Source organism: Falco peregrinus, chromosome 8 (assembly GCF_023634155.1).
Source record: "Falco peregrinus isolate bFalPer1 chromosome 8, bFalPer1.pri, whole genome shotgun sequence".
Classification (NCBI taxonomy): Eukaryota; Metazoa; Chordata; class Aves; order Falconiformes; family Falconidae; genus Falco; species Falco peregrinus.
The window spans coordinates 57,328,483-57,348,834 of NC_073728.1; the positions used below are offsets into that span (position 1 = coordinate 57,328,483).

General features: G+C 42.5%; 1 protein-coding gene across 2 annotated transcripts in view; it reads right to left on the reverse strand.

Moving 5' to 3' along the window:
• Nucleotides 1–20,352, reverse strand: part of SGCD (sarcoglycan delta) — a 349,434-nt gene that overhangs the window by 64,572 nt on the left and 264,510 nt on the right. For both annotated transcript variants that reach the window (XM_055812889.1, XM_027778842.2), the window contains one exon: nucleotides 17,594–17,695. In XM_055812889.1, the coding sequence (XP_055668864.1) occupies nucleotides 17,594–17,695 (102 nt within the window). The remainder of the gene's footprint in view (nucleotides 1–17,593; nucleotides 17,696–20,352) is intronic.

Genomic DNA, 20,352 nt, shown 5'->3' on the forward strand with positions numbered 1-20,352 from the left:
TAATTTCAGGGCACCTGAAATGTCCTTCACCAAGAATGGTAAACCACTAATGAAACCCCCCAGATCCATCACCTCGGACACAGCACCACACACCAGCTCATTCTTGCAGCTGTCAGGCATGTCCCATATGACTGGCTCATACTTCAAAGGGAAGCACCGACAATATCGTCACCGCACGACACTAAATGTAGGCTTTCCAAACTATAACAATCTCCAGAATACGCTGTGAGCACACAGTTAAAAAAAACCCCAGCCCTGACCCCGAGTGTGCATTTCTCTCCCCACTCCTGCCTTGAGAACAGAAACTCCTTTGGGGGGTGTCTGATGCGAGAAAAGCTCGGAGCTGCTCCCATAAAACAGACAGTTGGGTGTAAATACTTGAGCTAAAAAAGCCCTTCATAACTGGCAACAGATGCTGCAGAGATCAAGCAACTGGCACCACCGTGAATCACAGCAAACCCCACCAGAACCCTGTGCAGACATCATGCATGTCCTGAAAAGCAAACAGACAAAACACTGGACAGCATCTAACTTTGGCTGTGAAGAAGACAAGCTTGGGAGGATCTAGTGAACCCCATCCCTCAGATTCCACTTGGAAGAGCAGCCTGGCCTTCATCTACATTGACAGAAAATCTAGACTTCAGGCCAAACTCGCAAGCCAACCATTACAGTTCCTATTTCAAAAGTAAACCAAATGCTTCTTACCCCTGTTTCTGACCTTGCTCCCCACAGTATGAACAGGATTTTGCCCAGAAGCCTTCTGGCACAAAAGTTTAAGTCAGGTTGCTAAATCCCTAGGCGCTAGATCGAAAACATCCCTTAATACGATTTGAGCATACTTTCTGTTGTTTAATCACTGAGTCTCTTTTGATCTTGATTTTGTCCTTCAAACAGTTGAATATAATGTTCATGTAATGAAATCCCTTTTTTTAGTAAAACTTCTGATGCGACAGTGTAAGCTCCTCATAGCAGAATGAAAGCAAACTGAATGGAATTGGTAACAGACGGATTAAAACAAATGCTACAAAATGCCCAGTATGTGCTATATTTGTGTCTAAAGATGATTGCTTTTAGGAAGGAGGCAACAGGTCCAGTGAGACATAACAAAATGTAGTCTGCATTCTCTTCTTTCACGAAACAAACTCTTTTCACATGTATAACTGCACCTAGGTCATGTAACCTGGATCAAGAATGGAGTTGATACAGCCCTGACCTGCCACTGGCAATCAAAGACATAAATGTACTATCATGAGTTGACTTAATGTGCCATGTTTCAACTTCTGAAATTTTATTAAATATTGGAACGCTTAAAACAAAAAAAAAATCAAGTTCCTTCTTTCATGCAAACAAGGTACAACCACCTTTGCAGAATGATATGCTTTACAGTACCATGAAGCTCAGGAAACGCTGTGGTGCCACCCAACGGGACATATTTCAATGGCACAGACAGCGCACGTGCTGGAGTTTTATGTCCAATACCACCCCCACCCCCCTTCTACAAAATTTCTTGAAGTTCATTTTAAAAACAATAGAAAGAAAAGATGAATTTTCCACTGCTGCATTAAAGCAATTACATCTCTGATGCTTCTTTTTACAGTGCAAAGAGGGCAGGTCTGTGATGTGAGATCTAAATAACTGGGTTCTGCTTCTGGATGGCTACCCAAGGGGGCTTGTATCCTTCAAAGTGATTTATTTCTGGCAATCTGGGGGTTTCTCTCTTTAGAAGAATACCTCTAGTAATCTCATGAACACAATGCTTCAAGAGAGTAGCTGCTTCTTCAAGATGCCTAATCAGCTGCTTTGCAGCTGAGATTTTTCTGAAAATTAAATTACACCATGTCTGCTGACATTAAAAACAACACTGAAAAAATCTCCAAGACTTTACATCTGCCTCGACTTCTTGGCTATTCTTTTTTCTTTTTTACTTCATTGACTTACAACATGAGGAAAACCACAGATGACATGATGAAACCGATAGACATACACATAAAATAAAACGTAACTGTGCATGTTGGAGTTCTATTCAGTATCCATGGGGCTGGGAAATCTGAATTTGTAACACCTGAAGGCTTCTGCACATTCACAAAACTCTCTGTATTGGAAAGACTGAACTGAGCATTCCTGGCTTCAGAAAAAAATCCAATGCATTAAGCGTGCTCAGTACCAGCAGTCCTCTGGCAAGACACCCTCTGACAACCGCCGAAATGAAGAGAAGAGCACAACTTGTACAATGACCAAATAATTCTGAAAATGCTTCAAGCACTTCACTGCCCTCAGTTCACCCAAAGGTGTTACACTAGAGTCGATCAAACCTGCACTGATGATTAACTTTGTATCACGGGGGAATGGCTCTCCCCCACACAAACTAAGCAGGACTTGAGAAAACGTAACGCTCTTAAACATGAGAACAGCGGTCCTGGGCTCTCAGCACATTGATCACCACTTCCAGTAAAAATCAACCAAGTACTCACTAACCATTTCACTTTATTTGAATTCTTCTGCAAAATACCAAACCGCAGTTGCTGCTCAGTGGCAGCTCGCACCAATCTGATCCTTGTCTATAGGAGGTGTTACAGCGGCGGGCCTATGGATTTGTGACGAGTTACAGCCTATTTTCTGGCTCGGGCTATCCTAGTTATGGTCAGACTCCAGTGATGACAGATCTCCTGCTGAAGTGAACACACTGTAGATAGGCACATAACTATAGGAGAGAGGGAGAGAAAAGAAGAGAGCTCTGCTGAGGTTTAAAATGTTCTAAATCATCCAACTATATAGCTACTCCACTGCTCATAACTTTTACTCCAGACAAGTGTGTAGACCTCTGTTCATGTGTTTTCATTTTTATGGCCTTTCTGGTATGCCTACTGCCTGCCTTAAACATCTTTTAAAACTGCTGGTAAATCATACCTCACCATCAATAAAAGGCATTTGAAGACATTATTAAAATTATACGGAACTAGTAATTTCTGAGTTACTTTCTCTTACTATCAGCGTTACTTAGACTGTAGCACGACCAGAAACAATTAGGATCTCAGTCAGTTAGTGAGGTGAATACACTTTCAAGAGTACATACAGTTAATGCTAAGAAAGGCACGGTAATAAGTTCCAAAAGTCTGATTCAGCAGAGACGCGGGCCCTGCAATGCTCACAGCACCTTTTAGGCGTTCTGTTGCCTCACTGCATAATGCCAAGTTATATATCCAGATATTTTTCTCCAAGAAGGCTAATAACATGGCTATCTCTGAACATTGCTTTGAAATTATAGCTTTCCTTTGTGGCATGTCATGGATCGCTTACTACTTGTATTAGATTATAAACGGCCGTGCCAACTTACGTATGCATGTACAGCATGAAACACAGGCAAGATCCTAGCAGAGGCCCCTGGTGTTACTGAAATTCAGCTGCTGCTAATAAGAAGAAGGGAAAACATTTCCATCTGTCTGGATTGGGAAAAAGAATTCATGTCTCTGATTCATCTCCATCCATATGCTGATATGTAGACAATACTTATGGACACACAGACATATGCAAGGTAGCCAGCAACAGAAATCAAATCAATCACAGATCACAGCGTGTGATTTGCCTAATTATGAGTAACACCTCACATTTTTTATCTACGCAAAAAGCACTTTGTGAACGAGCAGATGGCATTGCTATGGGATGGCACCATCCTCGACAGTTGCAGATGCAGAGCATTTACACAGCACGCTGAAAAAAATGACACAACACAAGCTGCTTCCTGGGAAAAAGATTCAAATTGAACAAGTGTCACCAAACAAAATACACGTATTTATTGATGTTCTGAACTTATCTGATCCAGCCTCTCTCCTCAAATCAAACACAGGCGCAGAGGCCAGGGAGTGATGCTATCTAGACATCATTAGAGTCTCTTAGATAGAACTGCCACGTGAGCTGCCTAGCGCAGAAAAGAGGCGAGGCAGACCAACTTGGGTCTAGTTAGAACCCGCAAACAATTTAAATCCACACAAGCAGACTCCATAGGAAGAAGCCCTGCAGAGAAAGCAATTACACTGCAAAAGCAGCTATATTACAGCGCGGTTAGGGCTGGAGGCAGGGTGGAGAAGGCCACCCACACTTCTGTGTTACCCAGCGGAGTTCTCTCCAATGCATCCGGCCTGTGAAATGACCAGGTTCAGCCCGGACACGTTCCTGCAATCCCAGCACTTCTGTTTCTGGGCTTCTATTGCAATTATAAGGCTCTTCTTTATGAGACCCGTCCTTCAGGTTCGCTGTGCTCCACAGGCATGTGCGGGTCTGTGCAGCAGGGAACAGGTCGGGGGCTCAGTGTGCTCTCCTTCCTTTTCAATACCTTCGTGGGAGTAATAATCTCATTTCATGGATCTGCATTTATTCATTCACTGGAGACCGTGCACTTGCCACTGTACAAGGCACAAAGAAAGATCATCTGACCATTCCTGGCAACAGAAAATTCAGGTCTTCTATTCAAATTCTTCCTTTTATTTGCGGCTTGTCTGCATTTTTTTTTCCCTGAGCTGCTGTAAGCATATACACTGCCGTGACAGGTTTGAAGCAGCTACAAAATGATTGATGAAAACCATATTTTGGCCTTGTTGTGGGAATACTTACTGTAGAAAAATACTCAGTTAACTCTGTAGGGGCATATCTGGGAGAACAGGAAGGCCAGAAAAGAAAGGCTGGGCCCACGACTGTGCTTCTGATACCAAAACATCTTGATCTGCTTTAATTATGATACAGGGTTATGGGGTCAGAGAAACATTTGCACAAACTGGTTTTGAATTGCTTTTATCTAACCACTTTGTTTCTTCTGCTGAAACGATCAATACTTGGCTTTAAGGAGGATGCTGTCAGTCTCTATGACTAGCCAGAGGCATCCCCACAGGAATAAACACAGGGGCCAAACTCCGACCTGCAGTGCCACAACAGTTCATGTTAGTGTCCGCCAGGAACCGTCTCAGAGGGGAAGAACTGCAACCCCCCACCCCTCTCCGAGAGGCCGAACGTCTAACAGCCACGGCAGCAGCACACTTGAAAAGGTAAAATGACAGCTGCAGCTAAGCATGTGACGTGAAATTGGAATTATCTGGAGGAAAGATGCTAAATCATGCTGGATATTGCTACACTGAACACGTGTACCTACAAAGATAGCACGACAGCAGAGGTCTGATCAGTGGGACGAAAGCACGAGCAGAAGCTGGGTGCTCTGTGGTGGGACACGACCGTATCTTGCCGCTGCCATTCAACAGACACTCGAGTATCTGCCTCAGGGTGGAGAGAGGAGAGGAGCACACGATATTGCTGTGGTACAGGGCCAGGGAGCAAAAATACATCCCTAACCAACACCGCCTGGGGAACTGGGGAGTGGTATTTCAAGAGATGTCAGGCTCACAGAAAGAGCAGCAGATGTTTTTTTCATGCCTGGAAGAAGACGGGAGTGTTGTTTGGGGAAATGGTGACTAATGGCGAACGCAGCCAAAGAGATTAGGATGTGTGAAGGTAAAACAGAGCACAGGGAGGCATATAAACATCAAGGACCCTGAATTACTCTTTGGGCAATCAGCAGGGTGGCTCACCCTGTGTGGTTGTCCCTACTCCTAAACAGAAGGCATTTGCCTCCTGATGTTTTTATTCCTGAAGTTCTTTCAGAACTCTGGAGGAACAAATCTGACCAGTGAACACACCTGCCCCGTGGCTCCCAGCAGGAAAGGGCGCAGGAAGAGTCCTGCCCGCACGTTCCCCTCTCCTGCTTCAGCTAAGCCACACTTCCCAGAACGCTGCATAATAGAAGATGTCCCAGAGAGAAACAAAAAGCCTGCTGCTTTCCCGACCGCGTACCAACATCAAGGTTCATCATTTATAAATAACAGTTGAGATCTTAAGGAAACATAACATATACGGCAGAAGTCAGTTTGCAGTGGGAGCTGGGGATTTCAAGAGGTAGCAGAACGCAGGTGAAGTATTTTGGTTTGAAGCAACAGTAAACGTTGCAATAAAAGGTGCTTCTCAAGCCAGGAGCATTGACAAGGTACGTGCCATTGCCCTGCGTGGCCTTTACTTCATTTGAACAGTGAAGGATGTCCTGCAAAAAAACTGGAGGACACAGGCTCTCAACTCCCAACCACAGGAAGCATCAGAGGAACCGTGTTCAGGTTCATCCCACCAGCCCACTCTCTTCCAGCCATGGCTCTTTGGAAACCAAGTCACTAAACCAGCTCAGGCTGATCACTCACTCTAGACCTTTTACAGCAATTAGTGTGCGTTTGCCTTATGGATTATTTGGTCATTCGCTGTGTGGCTTCACCTGTGTGTACAACACAACGGTGAATCTGCTTTAAGGGAAATACCAATTCCTCTAAGGTGGTGAACAGCTATGCCCACCTTGTACTTCTACCCTGCAAAATATACCTAGAAAAATAACGATTTTAAGAAAAATAATGAGTTGTTCACACTTACAGATCACGCTCATCAAAAAAAAAACAACCAAAAAAAGAAAGACAACATCTTTTGGCTAAAGAACTGAAAGCCCTGTTGGAGAGATATGCTTTTTCCGTCAGGCAAATGACATCTCTTCCCCCCTCAAATCAACCCAACTGTCTGTAATTTTATTTATCTCTCTGCTTTTAAATATTGATGTCTTACAAAGCTTCTAATTGAAAAAAAAAAAAAACAACCACATCTGACTCTTCAGCTGTGCTGCCTTGGGCTGCAGTCCTGTCAGACCACATCCAAGAGGAAGGCTCAGCTTGCATTAGTACTTGGAAAAGAAGATTTCCAGGCACTGCGAGGAGTGATATGGATGATTCAGTGAACAGCAAGCTTCCCTGCAAATCGGTAGCCACCCATTCATGGTGCCATGGGCAATCTTTGCAGCTGCTGCCGGTTTCTTAGCAGAGAAGCAGAACTCAGATGTTAACCACTCCTATTCATTAAATGCCCTATGACAAATCCACCCCTTGTCTAAATCAAGAGACAGACAATGGAATGATATATTGTTTTGTTCAAGGAGGAAAAGAGCTAGAAGCAGAGTATCAAGCTGCAGCTGGAAAGAAAAAGGAAGGAAAAAGCCTAGGTCATGAAAGTAATTTTCACTGCCTAGTTTTAGAATACAAATTAAGAATCCAACAAAGTATCCTGCACTAAGATACTGTGCAAATCTTGGCATGCATTTACCCACCATCTTCATAAACAGGGAGCGATTTACAAATCAAACTTTAGCACTGCTGCATTTGCAATAAACTTTAAATAAAACCTTTCCTTGTAGACCATAAAGAAGGACTTTCTGATGGAAGATGTGTCTCTGTCCTTAGAAGGGATGTTTCTGGGGGAAGCTGGATGACAGCAGCACTGTACAGTTTATGCTATCTGGGGCACCTCGGCAGTGAGAAGGCAAAAGCCAGGGATGCTTTAGCTCCATTCCTGCTCAGGGGAAATTTAAGGTTTGAAAGTAAGGAATCTCCTGCTATTTCACGTAAGGGTGGCATAATATGCCCTGATGGACGAGCAAGGAAGAAATACTGTGAGCTGAAACACCTTGAATTTTCTTTCTGTTCCATACGTTATCCCCTTTCAGAGAGAAATGAGAAGCAGACTCCCTGCTAGTACTTTGTACAACCTGCCTCAGAAATTGTAAGGCATACCTAAAAAGTTCATTGGACAGCAGATCGAGAGGAAATTAATGGATATGTAACATTTTATACTGAAAACCTGCAGTAAAAAATGAAAAAAGAAACAACAACAAAAGGCAGCATGGAAACTGCTTTCTTTCACCCCTTCAAGAAGGACAACTTTTTACCGTATCAGCTTTTATTTGGAAATAACTGCCAGCTCTGTCACCATGCTCCTTTACATTTGGGGCATGTGATCTACTAAAATGAGCATGCACATGGACAGAGGACTCCTCACAAATCCTCAGCTGCTGAAGGAGTGAACGAGCAAGCCGCTTTGCTAACCCTCATGCCCTTCTCCTGTCCCACTCTCTGTCTACCTATGGACAATGAAAAACCTTTTGGAGGAAAGGGCAGTGTCTGTCCTCATGTTTCTACAGAGACCAGCAGGATGGACTCCTGCCGGTGGCTTTGCTCTGCCACACACATGCAGTATATGTAGAAATTACATGGTGTAACCCAGCAAAGGACACCAGGTACGTCCAACTCTACATGTGCAAATAGCCTTAATGTTGTCAATTAAGTTACTTATGTCTGTGAATTACGCACATAATTAAATATCTGGTTGGATTGAAGCCTAAATCAATGATTCATTGACGAGTCAGAATGCCCACCTCTGTGACTAGACTTACAGCCAGTTTTACCACACGTGTATGGCAGTGTCCTATGGTAGTTAGTCCACTAACGCTGGTGTAGGACTGTCCCTCCCTGAAAGACGCTGGCGTACACGGGAGTAGATAGCCAGGCACAACCTTAGACAAACAGAGATCAAAAAAATAAAGATGTTCCAACCAGGGAGATGTTAACAGCCAAAGAAATCTTATTTTTTCTTTCAAAAGCAGCAAGTCAGTTTTCCCAAGACCCTCAACCAATTTGCCCTAAAAGAACAGAAGCAAATTTAGCATTGCTCTTGTTTCCCCCTGTGCTTGTCTTTCTCCAAATCCAACATCTGTCATTTAGAAACAGAACAATCAGAGAAACTCTTATTACTGGCACAGCAACTGCTAAATGAAACCTGGAAGGTCTGGCTTTCCTTTCCTGTTGCAAATCGAAGAACACACAAACAGAACTGTCTGTAAAACCAGTTGTATGTGCCTGCACTCCCTAATGACAGCACAGCTTGTCAAGTAATGCTTGCCTTACAAAATACGCTTGCCTTATAAAATACTTAACTTTGCTGCTGAAGTAGTTTTGATCAGCAGAAGCATTGCAGAAGTGTTTGCTGTCCTGTGTAAGAAGACAAGAAGCTCTGCTCTTGAGGCTTCTTGGAAATAGCAGAAAAATATTTTCTTTATAATTGGATCTTGCTATTTGTCTTCTACTGTTTCCTTTGTCTATTTGTCTCTATCTTCTCTCTATCCATACTGTATAAAATGTTATTCCTTTTTCATTTTTAGTATTAAGAAGTTGCTTTTATATTTCAGCCTTTCCAAAGCAGCCAGAATCCTGACTGTCAGCAGCGATGTCTAGACACAGTAAATCCTTAAACTCAAGGTCTTTGCCCTTGAGAGACGGAAATGCAGCAGTACACGATTGCATGTGGTTCTCCCTGAGCAGTTTCAGGGGCTTCGTAAGGCTTACTTCTTTCTGAAGCTACAGCTTGTTAAGATGAAATTTGGATCAAGTTTTGGAAGGAGAACGCAAGGCTACTCTACGAGTGCGTTCAGTCCCATGGGCTGGTTCAGGTCAGCTGCAGTCAACTACCAGCAGAGCTTCTCTTTTAACAGTAATACCTGACTGGCAACACAAGTCAGCAACAGAAATCCCATAATCAGTAGGTGTGACTGACGTGTCCCACACTCATGAATCCTCCAATAAACCCCCTGTGCTTTTCTTCTTTTAAAATAAGATTAAACATAGAAAAAATAAGGACGATGTACAGCTCCGGAAGGTTTAGAAGCCTGTAGGAATACTGAGAGGTCATAATAAATATCTAATTAGGAAAAATAAGCTTCACAGCAGCTTTTCCAGTTAATTCATAGAAGCAGCATGCCAATTCAACATGCCAAACCGAAGCCGAAATAACAAGATGCTAGAAGAGCAGTGGATATCCAAGGAAGGCAAGAAGCTGCCTGCCAGATGCATTCAGCTCAGCCACTTTTAATTTCAACTTTAAAATCTGTAATTCACATATAATTTTTTGTTCCTTTTGGGGAAATAAACTAAATCAAATGCTTATTCTATTCTTTTAGCTTTTAGTGCCTGCAGTCCTACCTCAAGGCTCACGCCTCAGATGAAAATAGGGTGTTAGCTGATTTGCAGTATTTCCATGGAAATACACAGCCCCACCACAAACCGGAGCCCCACTGTCCTCCTCTTCCAGCTGAAATGGAAACTGTTTCTGGAATCCTGGCAAAAATGCAATGCAAAAGCTTAGAGACCACAGAGCACCCAGCCTCAACCAGCGGCTCGCTTTGAGCTGTGATGCACATCGCTTGTTTTTATGACCACAGAGTCCAGCTGCAAATGTTAAACGAACAGGAGATGGGAACTGGATCAGAACAGCAAAACAAACACGATCCGAACAGCTCCCCTCTCCTGACCCAGCCAGCTCAAGAGGAGAGATTTCACGTGTCGAAGGGAAGAAGTCAAACACATTGGGAGATTGAGAAATTCTCCATCTCCTTCATGTTTAGCTCTGGAGCTGTTAACTAGCCTGCATCAACTCCATGGCCCAAACTCCCACCCTACAAGATGAAAACCACTGACTATAAAGTGCTTATTCAGCTTATGGGTTCAGATACTTCTGCAATGACCATACTGGGTTTTCTGGACACAAAATCTCCACTGATGTTAGGATAAGAAAGCACAAACATGTTGTTCCCAGAGATAGTTCGGAGGTGTACCCATGATGAAAATATAGACAAAAGCCGAGGTAGGTAGCCCACTTGGCACAGCTGATTGACTTTAATAGGTGTTGATTACACTGCTCATATTGCATGAAATTAAAAAGCTTACAAATGTTATGAGCCATTACCCTTCCATTTAAGAGCGCTTATGACAAGTTAGCAACATTTAATGAAATCCTTTTCAAAATGCCATAGGCAGCCTCCAGGAGATTTTGCTCTGAAATGCAACTTGCGGAATTATTTCAAAAAGTTTGTTTACTTCAAAGCCTCCTCTCTTGCTCTTCTTTGGGATGCTCTGATTTTGCAGCTGGTGGGACACATCAGTTTCCCACTGTGCGCTCAGTGTGCAGCACAACACAACAGCCCATTAGACCATCAACGGGGAAAAAAACAAGCTTTAGTTCTGGCATTATTGGAAGCACCCTTTCAGCCACCCTACCAAAATCTCCTTCAAAATTCAAAGCTGAGAGACTTCTGGCCAATTTTACTATAAAGGTAAAGGGAAATGTTTTCACAGTTGCTGTAAAATTTACTTAAACTCCGACCTTTTCAGCACACTGGAAATATCACAGAGCCACTAACTGCCCCCAAAGTGCTGGGGCAACCAAGGTTCAGTCTGAAGTAGGTTCTCTGGATTTTACTGCTTAAGAATGAAATTTATTAAGAAAGCATATCAGTTTTATATATCCCACTGGGCACTCAAAGCCTACTGCTGTACATGGACTCGAATCTGCTTTGGATGGTGATGGCAACAATACCCGTGCATCAGGTGAAGATGCTTCTGCCAAAATGATGCCTTTTGCAACTTGCTCAGCTGCTTCTGTTTATTTTTACTGTTTGCCCTGCTGCCTGCCAGCTCTCCTCTCTGTTGATAGCTGTCGGGCAAGCAAGACTCAAACTGACCAAACTGACAGAGACATATATAGCAGAAGTGCACACTGGCACAGAATCTAACAACAAGGTGCCTGGAGCGGTGCCACAACGAGTGCTTAACAAACCCTATAGGGAGAACATGAGATGGCCAGGCATGGCTGCAAGAAGCTGGCTTTTGCTGGCTGTGCCATCACTAGCACCCTTCTCCTTTATTAAAATTATTAGGGCTTTTAAACAATATTTTAACTTCTGGTGCCAAAAATCAACCAAGAAGCGTTAAGCTATGAACATGCAGCTAGAGGAAGTACTGTGCTTCAGAAGTCAACCTCAGATAGTGCGTGAGTTTTTTCAAACTGAAGCTATGGTGGCAGCTGAACTGCCCCAGAGGCAAATGCCAGGAGACCAACATCTCTGTGAGCTGCCAGGAGCTCTTACAGGCTTGTGCATATTAGAATAAGCCAAAAAGATTCCTCCCTTCCTTGAAGAACTGGTCACTACGGGAATAGTTAAAATGCTGGGAGAAGCAATGGCCAAAGAGGCGGTGGGAGTGTGCAGGGACTGCTAAGCAATGGCAGCATGGCGAGACAAACTTCATTTCCACCCCATGATGGTTTCAGTGAGCGTGCTGAAATCCTTAAGCACTCTGCTAGACCAAATCATCAGGAACTAATTCAATATCCCTTTTCTGCTCTGTAAACTCTGACAAAGGAGGAAAAGGAATTACTCTGTTTCTTTCCTCAAAAACAGCAGCATTCTTTCATGCCATCTACCTGAGCCTTTACTGAGAGCTAGATTTCTACTGCACAGTTTGAGCATCATACAAAGTTGCAATTATCTTGCCATCTGCATTGCCTTTCCTCATGGGTGACTGTTGCCTTTTAATCCAAATTAGTACGTTATATTGTTTATAAATATGTATTTATGGCTATGAGGCAGGTATGCCCCATTGTGGGCACATGTCACTGTTTAATCCAAATACATGGTTTATTGTTTTCCAGGGTGTATTTTTAGCTTTGAGGCAGGCAGACCTGCAGAGCAAATGATACAAAAGAATATGTCCATTACAGAGCTGCTTCTGTGCTTTAAAATTATACCACTCTTCTTCCAGATCTGAAAATAGTGAGACAAGAACATTGGCAAAATAATTATTTATCACTCCTAAAAGCTTCCTTTAAAATTTCTATGATTCAAATACTGGGGCTAGGGAAAATGTAAAGTACAGATAAGCATATTTTATGCACTTGCTAGTCTTGCTTTTATGCTGATGAGAATTTACTAAACACCAGTAAAGGGAATAGCAGTTATCAGCCCTAATTTGCAACCGTGAATTTTTTAGGCCAAACAGATGCCCTTGCAGAATCGCAGCCAAGTGTTAATGACGGGCTCAGTCCTTGGTCCACTGTAGTCACTAGTTATTTTGTACGGCTTCAGACGAGACCAGGTTTGCTCCAATGCTCTGAGCAAGCACGCTGCTCTCAGTGAGACGCTCACTGCCACAGTAAGCAGGATAGGGACCTCGAACACAGAATCACAGAATCATTCAAGTTGGAAAAAACCTTGAAAGTACCACCCAAAGAAAGGAAAATAAAAAACAAGACGCTGTACTTTGCCTCAGGATTTTTTCTTTGATGCATAAGCTTCTTCTAAATTATTTTTTCAACTGATTAAAAATAACGGGAGGCAGACCTTCCACGTGAAAGCAGCGAAATAGAGAGGCCTCTTTTAAAAGACACTTAAGATCTCCGCAAAATCTGTTCAGTGAATTTTGCCATCACTTACACCTGTGCAACAAGAGAATAGCTTGGAGCTCCCCCAGGCAGCAGAGGACAGACAAGAAAGGTTGTGCCCACGTTGAGACCCACGTTCCTAGACCTGCCCATCGGTGTTAAGACTGCTGAATGGGCAGGACCCCGGTCAAAAGCTTTATCCTGCAAAAAATCTTGGTCAGGCAAATTCATACTCTTGCCTTTAATAGGGTTCAGGGTAAGAAAATTTTAGCTCAGGTGTAAACATTTACAAACTGCGGTTTATTTTTTTCTATCTATGCACTTGAAATGAACATTGAAAGGGCAAACCCATCTTAATCCTATCATGCCAATGTCTTTCTCTGCTTCCTAAAGCCGAGATTATCATCTCATTGGTTGTCACACAGCTCCTGAGAGAAGTAATTCACTTGATTTTCCTGTATAATCACAGCACAGGATTTTATTTCTGTTGTTATTGGAATGGAAAATGCACACAGCCTGTTCCCTGTCTTGCCCCTTTAAGTTATTTATAGACCTGGATATGGCACGCTTCAAAACACCCAACTGCACTAAGAAAGCTAAATCTGTTCTCGCTCTAAGTTTCAAGTAACCTGTTTGTTAGCAGCTCTTCTCAACAAAGGCAGGAAAATTTCCAGTTTTAAATTTCGATTCAAATCAAGGCAATGAAGACTGAAGACCACAAAACCATTGCCATTGCTTTCCAGCACATAAAATTAACAATTTGTGCTGCTGCGTGCAACTTTCAGTCAAAGTTTGTCTGATTTATAAGCAAGCAGATGGTTTACACGATAGTCCATAATAAATTACAACAATTAGAAAGACAGCTACATTTTGAGACTGACAGTGCAGCTGAGCTGCAGATGGGTTTATAGATGACCCTTCCAATTTTTAATAATCTCCATAATTTATGTGCAAGTAAAGAAATGCGAGGATTCCTAATGCACCTTCTTGACTAAGTACAAATCACTTTTATTTACACAGGCAATACTTCATGGTCCAGTTAACTTCTTAATTAAAGGCAGCAAGATGCTCATGTTCCATGCAAGTGGCATGGAAAATACCGTTTAGTGTGGAATATGTTCAGTTGGGAGTTTAAGATGCTCTGAACACTCCCGGAAAAGGGAATGCATCCATCTCATTTCTTTAAAACAAGACTACAAACAAAGGTGCAAACACTGCTTACCACCAGTTACTATTCATTAATCTCCAGATAAACTTGAGGCTCACGCCAACAACAAGGTTATGCTTATTCTCAAGCTCTGATGCCTAGAAATAGGCTCCTAATCCAGGAGGCATCAAAAAACCAGTATCATTGAGCCAGGACTAGGATGGGGAAACAACAGGAACAGAGACCCTTGTTATATGAAGAGAGAAGGATTCGGGGGATCATTCTTGAATGGGCGAGGAAAAAGGAAAGCAAGCGTGGGTGGTGTCATTCCTGAGACAGCAGACAGTGGTGGTGCAGAAAGAACCTGGTTAGAAGCGGCTTTAAGAAGCCCGTTCATGTCAATGATTTTAATGGCCACTTCTCTGGCATGGGACCGAGCCAGGTCAGTCCAGTCCTTCTGCTAACATTTTTGAAGGGACTCCCAGAAAGATGTCTTTGTTGGGCTGTGATCAATTGCATGTCACAGCAAAACAGATTCAGTTCTGCTTGGCTGTGATTTCAGTTGCAATGAGCTACCTTCCAAAAGGTGCACGGCTACGTGCAACTGCTCTGTCCAGAAGGTGATGAAGGCAGCAGAACCTGCTAGAGCTCTTCAAGGCACCAAGTACAGAAACTTTTCTGTTTACAGAATTTACAGAAACTCAGACCCACACAGCTGGTCTCTTGGGATGACGTTCGAGGGCTTTTCCTCCTCTCTAAACCTTGGTCTTCCCTTCCTGACAAATTAATTTGGAAAAGAACTCCACTTTCAAGTGGAAATCCATTACTATCTTTAAACCAGAAGGCACAGCTCCTAGGAAAGCCACCCTGTGTGTAATTGTAATTACCGCTGTCCTGGGACTTCAGAGATGCAGCGGAGAAAAAGAGGCTCCAGTGACAAATTCGGGCTTTCAAGAATTACCACAATTCATGTTTTGGAGATATTTTGGCAAGGATCGTGCAGCTCTGCCCACAGCAGGGGAGCAGCACTGCAGAGACACACGGATGGGAAAACCCACTCCAAGGAGGGACTGCAGCCACCTACAGAGAAGGTGACGCTTCTCCTGCCTTTCCCACGCAGCACCAACGCCCCTGCATCTACTACACGGAACGACAGCCAAATCAAATTTGTTGTTGCTTCTTTTGTTTTTTTATATATGAAAGTCTCCTATAAATAACCAGTGTCTGAAAGTCTTTTGAGCTTTATATAAAACCATTATCTAGTACAGTACACAACTCTTAGGGTATTTAATTAAACTTATGAAAAATATTATATGTCAGCTTATTTACGGGATGCTCTTTACTGTTATTTGTCATGTTGTTTCTCTTACACTTTGCATAGTTAAAGCCCCATTATGCACTTCTGAAAACCCAGAGAATTAGTATGGATGTTCATCTGTGCTACCGAGTGCCGAGTTCAGCATTTTGGCACTATTCATCAGGTTCAGGAACTGCTAGCATGCTTCCCTCCAAAAGAATCCTGGGTCATACTACTGTTCTTTAAAAAAATATAGCCTTAGTTACATAATAATATTTTTAAATATAGCCTTGGTTATTTAATATTATTTTTAAATATCACATAACTATAATCCTTTGATTGATAGCAACCCCTTCATTTGCTTACAAGTGGCCTAATTCACACACCCCACAAGAACACAGAAAATGATGGAAAACAATAGGATTGCCCCTGTTGCACCCAGCCCAGTACTAATTTCAGCATTATTGTGATCAACCTGAAAGCCAGCACAGGCGATTCCAGTTTAACTCCACTTAGAAATCAGACAAACTGTATGCATGGTTTATGTAACTGTACAGTTTCCAGGACTCATCTACCAAAGCCAGCAGGGATGCTCCTACTCATTAGGCTGCAGATCAGACCTTCTGGCTTGCAGCTAGATCCTTCTCTGGCTAACAGCAAAGATAATCCTGGAGGAGGGATATAGCAAGGAATGCATACAGGCCTTACCTTATGTTTCTTGTTCCTTGCATTCATTAAACTGTCAGTGGTGTGGAACCTAGTTTTATAACCTCAAGGAGCGGACACCTTTGGCCCCCCGCTGTATTAAAATGTAGATCAATATGGTAATACAAATCCAGTAAACTTCCCAGTAGCAAGAAGTGGTTCTCAGTTCTCTTAGTAATCAAATATTATTCCCAGCAATCTAACTAAAGAAAAAGAAACGTAAGTAGCAATTTGTCAGTCTATTTATCAAAGCCAGTGCTGCACCTTTCCTACACGTTACGTTACAAAGTATAATCATGTAAGGTTCTACAGTTTTGTTTTAATTCAGGGATGAAAACATTTATATCTATAAATGTTTTCTTATTAACTTTGCTTCTTAAGTGATTATGCTTGTTGAAATCCATTCCTAGACATCCTACGGAGGTTACAACCTTCAATAATTAAATCGGATATTTTATTGGCTGTTGTGTTGATTACGCTACAACTTCCAATTTCTACCAGAGCACTGAAATGCTCAGATAAAGGGAAGTTAACTTTATTTAATTAGCTATCTTTCATTGTTATCAAAATGGATAGACAGTATCTGACTCAAATTAACACTTTGGATCAGAAAACGAGACAGATGACATCTTCTGAGAAGGATCCTGGAAACTCTATAATCGTTCCAGTTATTTTAAAGCTGCTCAGGACAAACAGGATGGCATTAGAAAAAGTCACCAACAGTCAATGAAAATGCTCTTTCAATCACACTTGGGTTCTTTCCTATTTTCACTTGTTAACATCCTTGCTGCTTTTGTCAAGCAGTCTCTCCTAGTAGCATTGAATTTTAACTGCACAGAATTTTAAAACACAACATGAAATAGTACTGGGCACATAGTATGGGTTTATTGTGCCAGCTAACAACAGACCAGGCAATTGTGCCAAGGCATCACCTCTCTGGACTCTGCTGAAAAGGAGTAACTAGTTAAATGTGAGTTGGATTTCACAGCTGCCTGTCATCCCTCCTCCTTGGAAATGTTAGGTCTTTCAGTTGAGGGTTATTCATAATTTATTTCAAAAGGAGACAAAAAGACAATGTGAAACCGCAGAGATCCTGGAAGCATTTTAACTATGGCTTGCACGAACTGAACCCACATATACGGATTTGCACCTGTCCAGAGGATATAGCGTCCAGATGAAGTCCTCAAAGGACACCCACTGTCCTACTCTGCAAATTACATTTGTATAGAGGGGCCAAAAAAATTTATGCACTAAACATACCACCCCGCCATGTCATGATTTCCTACTGTTAAGGCTACCAAAACATGCTTATTCCTTTCCCAACAACTTACTGGTCTTGACCGGATTTCTTTGGCGTAGAGAGGTTTCAAGAATTCTGAATCTCCTTCGAGCTTTAGACCCTTTTCCGTGATTCTCAGGTTCCCCATTCCATCCTAAAACACAGACAGAAAGAAACAACCACATTAGTTACAATTACTAAATTCATCAGGCAGCCAGTGGCTGATTTTTTTTTTTTTTTTCCCATTGAGGCTATCACATAAAGCACTGGGAGGCACTAGACAATGCAATTACTTGTGTTATCCTTTTAGCTCTCTTTCTGTAAAAAAAAAAAATTCCTGTTCAGAACAATCTTCACTGCCCCCCAGTACACCACTTACACTGATGAAAGATGTTCTTTTAAGCTAGTCAACTCTACTCAAAGAGATGCAGCGATGTTCTGTGTTAACAGGAAACTATTCACTGTAATATTCACTGGCTGCCCATATATTAAAATACCTCCTCATTCATAGCGAATCCATATCAAGACTATTTGATTAATTCTACTGAACTCCATATAGAGAATATGCGATTAATTCCACTGAACCAACAAAAAAAAGGTTTGACTACGTAGGAATACTGTGATAAAACGTGGTAGAGAGCTTGATCCCTGTCATTTGGGAAAATATCTGCAAAACGTGGACTCTTTGGTGGGATTTCTTTAGGGCTATCAGTCCTTACAATAAAAATGTGGGAACTTGGTTAGTTTCAAGTCTCACAGTCTTTCCTGAGCTTTCCATACTGTTAAGATGCTACACAGCTTTACTGGAACATACAATTGTGCTCTGGAAGAAGCAGAGATACAACAAAAATATTTTTCCAACAGATTGCTCTCCTGTCTTGGTCTAACTTCTGACTTCTCTCTCCTGTGATGACCAGCTCAGGATCAGAGCCCTTGCTCTGCTCCTTGCACAGCCCAAGCACATCCCAGCAAAGTGAACCTTTATATCGAAATCTTCAGGTCTCCTGCATCATCCTCATGCCCTTCAAACAACCATTGCAAAGTCCATCGGCCAGGCGTTAAGTGACTGATGTAACACGCACGTCTGTCCTCTCCTCGTTTGGATTTCATACTCGCAGCTATTGGTCCTCACCCTCTCCCCAGCCGTCCCAGGCTCCCGGGTCTCCAGTGCTCCCCGTGCTTCCACGGTAAAAATCTTGACAAATGTTGTAAAGTGTGGGCTACAGGCCTCCAGCAGATCCCTGCAAATAGTCTCCTTTCTTTAGAAATTGTTTAGTTATGTCTGTCCGAGATGTAATGAAACATTTGACAAACCATAATAGCAAACAAAATACATGTCAAGATTTTATATGAGTTTTTTGTACGGTGTTTATGCAATAAGACAGGTATACAGATACACTGGCATGGAGGAGAATTGGAGCAAACTATATTTCACCTTAAACTTGTGAAAGTCATAACTTTTACTAAGATGAGGGATTTAGGTTCGCTTAGGCTATCATTGCTTAGAAATTTGTGTGTGTGTAAGAACTGTGGTGTGGGTAGGGAACTGCACAGTTAAATGTATCATCAAACCCACATCAAACGCACGGTATTATTTCTAAGATTCAGGGTGATTGTCAAAGTCTGCAAGGATTGAGGTAAGTTGGGGTTTTCTTCTGAGAAAAAGATGGTCTGAAGAATACCTTTCAGCATAAATCTGACTGACTTACTAGGATCTGAGACTGATGCTAGCAAAATCTATGCCGTGATGTTAGCAAAATCTATGCCGCTACGTGCATAAATTAAGATTGGGAAATGACCAGGAGTTGGGTAGTCAAGAACTACCACGACACCCCTCAAACACACCCCTTAAGGAATCTTTCCACCTGTTTTTCCCCCCTCATTTCACCAGGCTAGAGAAGCAGGACGGTAGTGCTATGATACCTCAAGGCCTCCAATATAAGGCAGGATACAACAATCACAAAACCTACAACAGCTGGACCTCCGCGTGGGAAGGACATTGCACTGAGGGACACACATCAGCACTTCCAGGCAACAGGATTCATGTTACAGTGAGAGATGCTGAAACCAAGGGTCATGCAGGCCACAGGGTGTCAGAAGTAGTAATTTGGAGGAATTGCTGATCTATAAATCTGGACATGCCATACTGACTCCATGGCATCTCATCAGGCAATTCAGGGACTCATTGAGAGGGACTGCACCGCCTCCTCAAGCGCTGCCACGCGTGTCCTTAAACACTGAAGTCCAAATCAAAAGAGGCAGCTCAGCACCTAACTCACAGCTGTTTCAGGGATTTTAGAGGAAAGGGGATATGTACTTGGGTAGAAGCCCTTCAAAGATCAAGGAAAGACCAGGAAAATCCAGGCAAGCCACATGTATTTGGATATCCATCTTGCCTATTTTATAATCCAGCTGCAAAAAATAAACCATATCTGTCTACTTGCCCTTCCTCCCATTGCGTGTGCACTTCCAGCTCTGGAAGAGGAATCACTGTCACTAAAGGTAAACAGCCAACGCGAACAGATTTGCATGAACTATTGCCAAAAGGCATGAATTTGGAGGGATAAAAATCAAAGACGCAGCACAGCTCAGCAGCGGCACCGGTCACTTGCCAGAGGTTCTCCCGTTCCAAGAAGGATCGTTCCCAGGGTGTATCCTGCCAAGTAAAGATTGTTCTTGCCAGAGCATGGTGTCTTCTGAACAAAGGCAGGCTCAGGAGTGCTGGGCGATAAAATGACCGCTGTCATCTCATTTTGAAATGAAAGCTGTAAGCAAACTTTAAATAGAGACATATGCTGAAAATGCTATAGA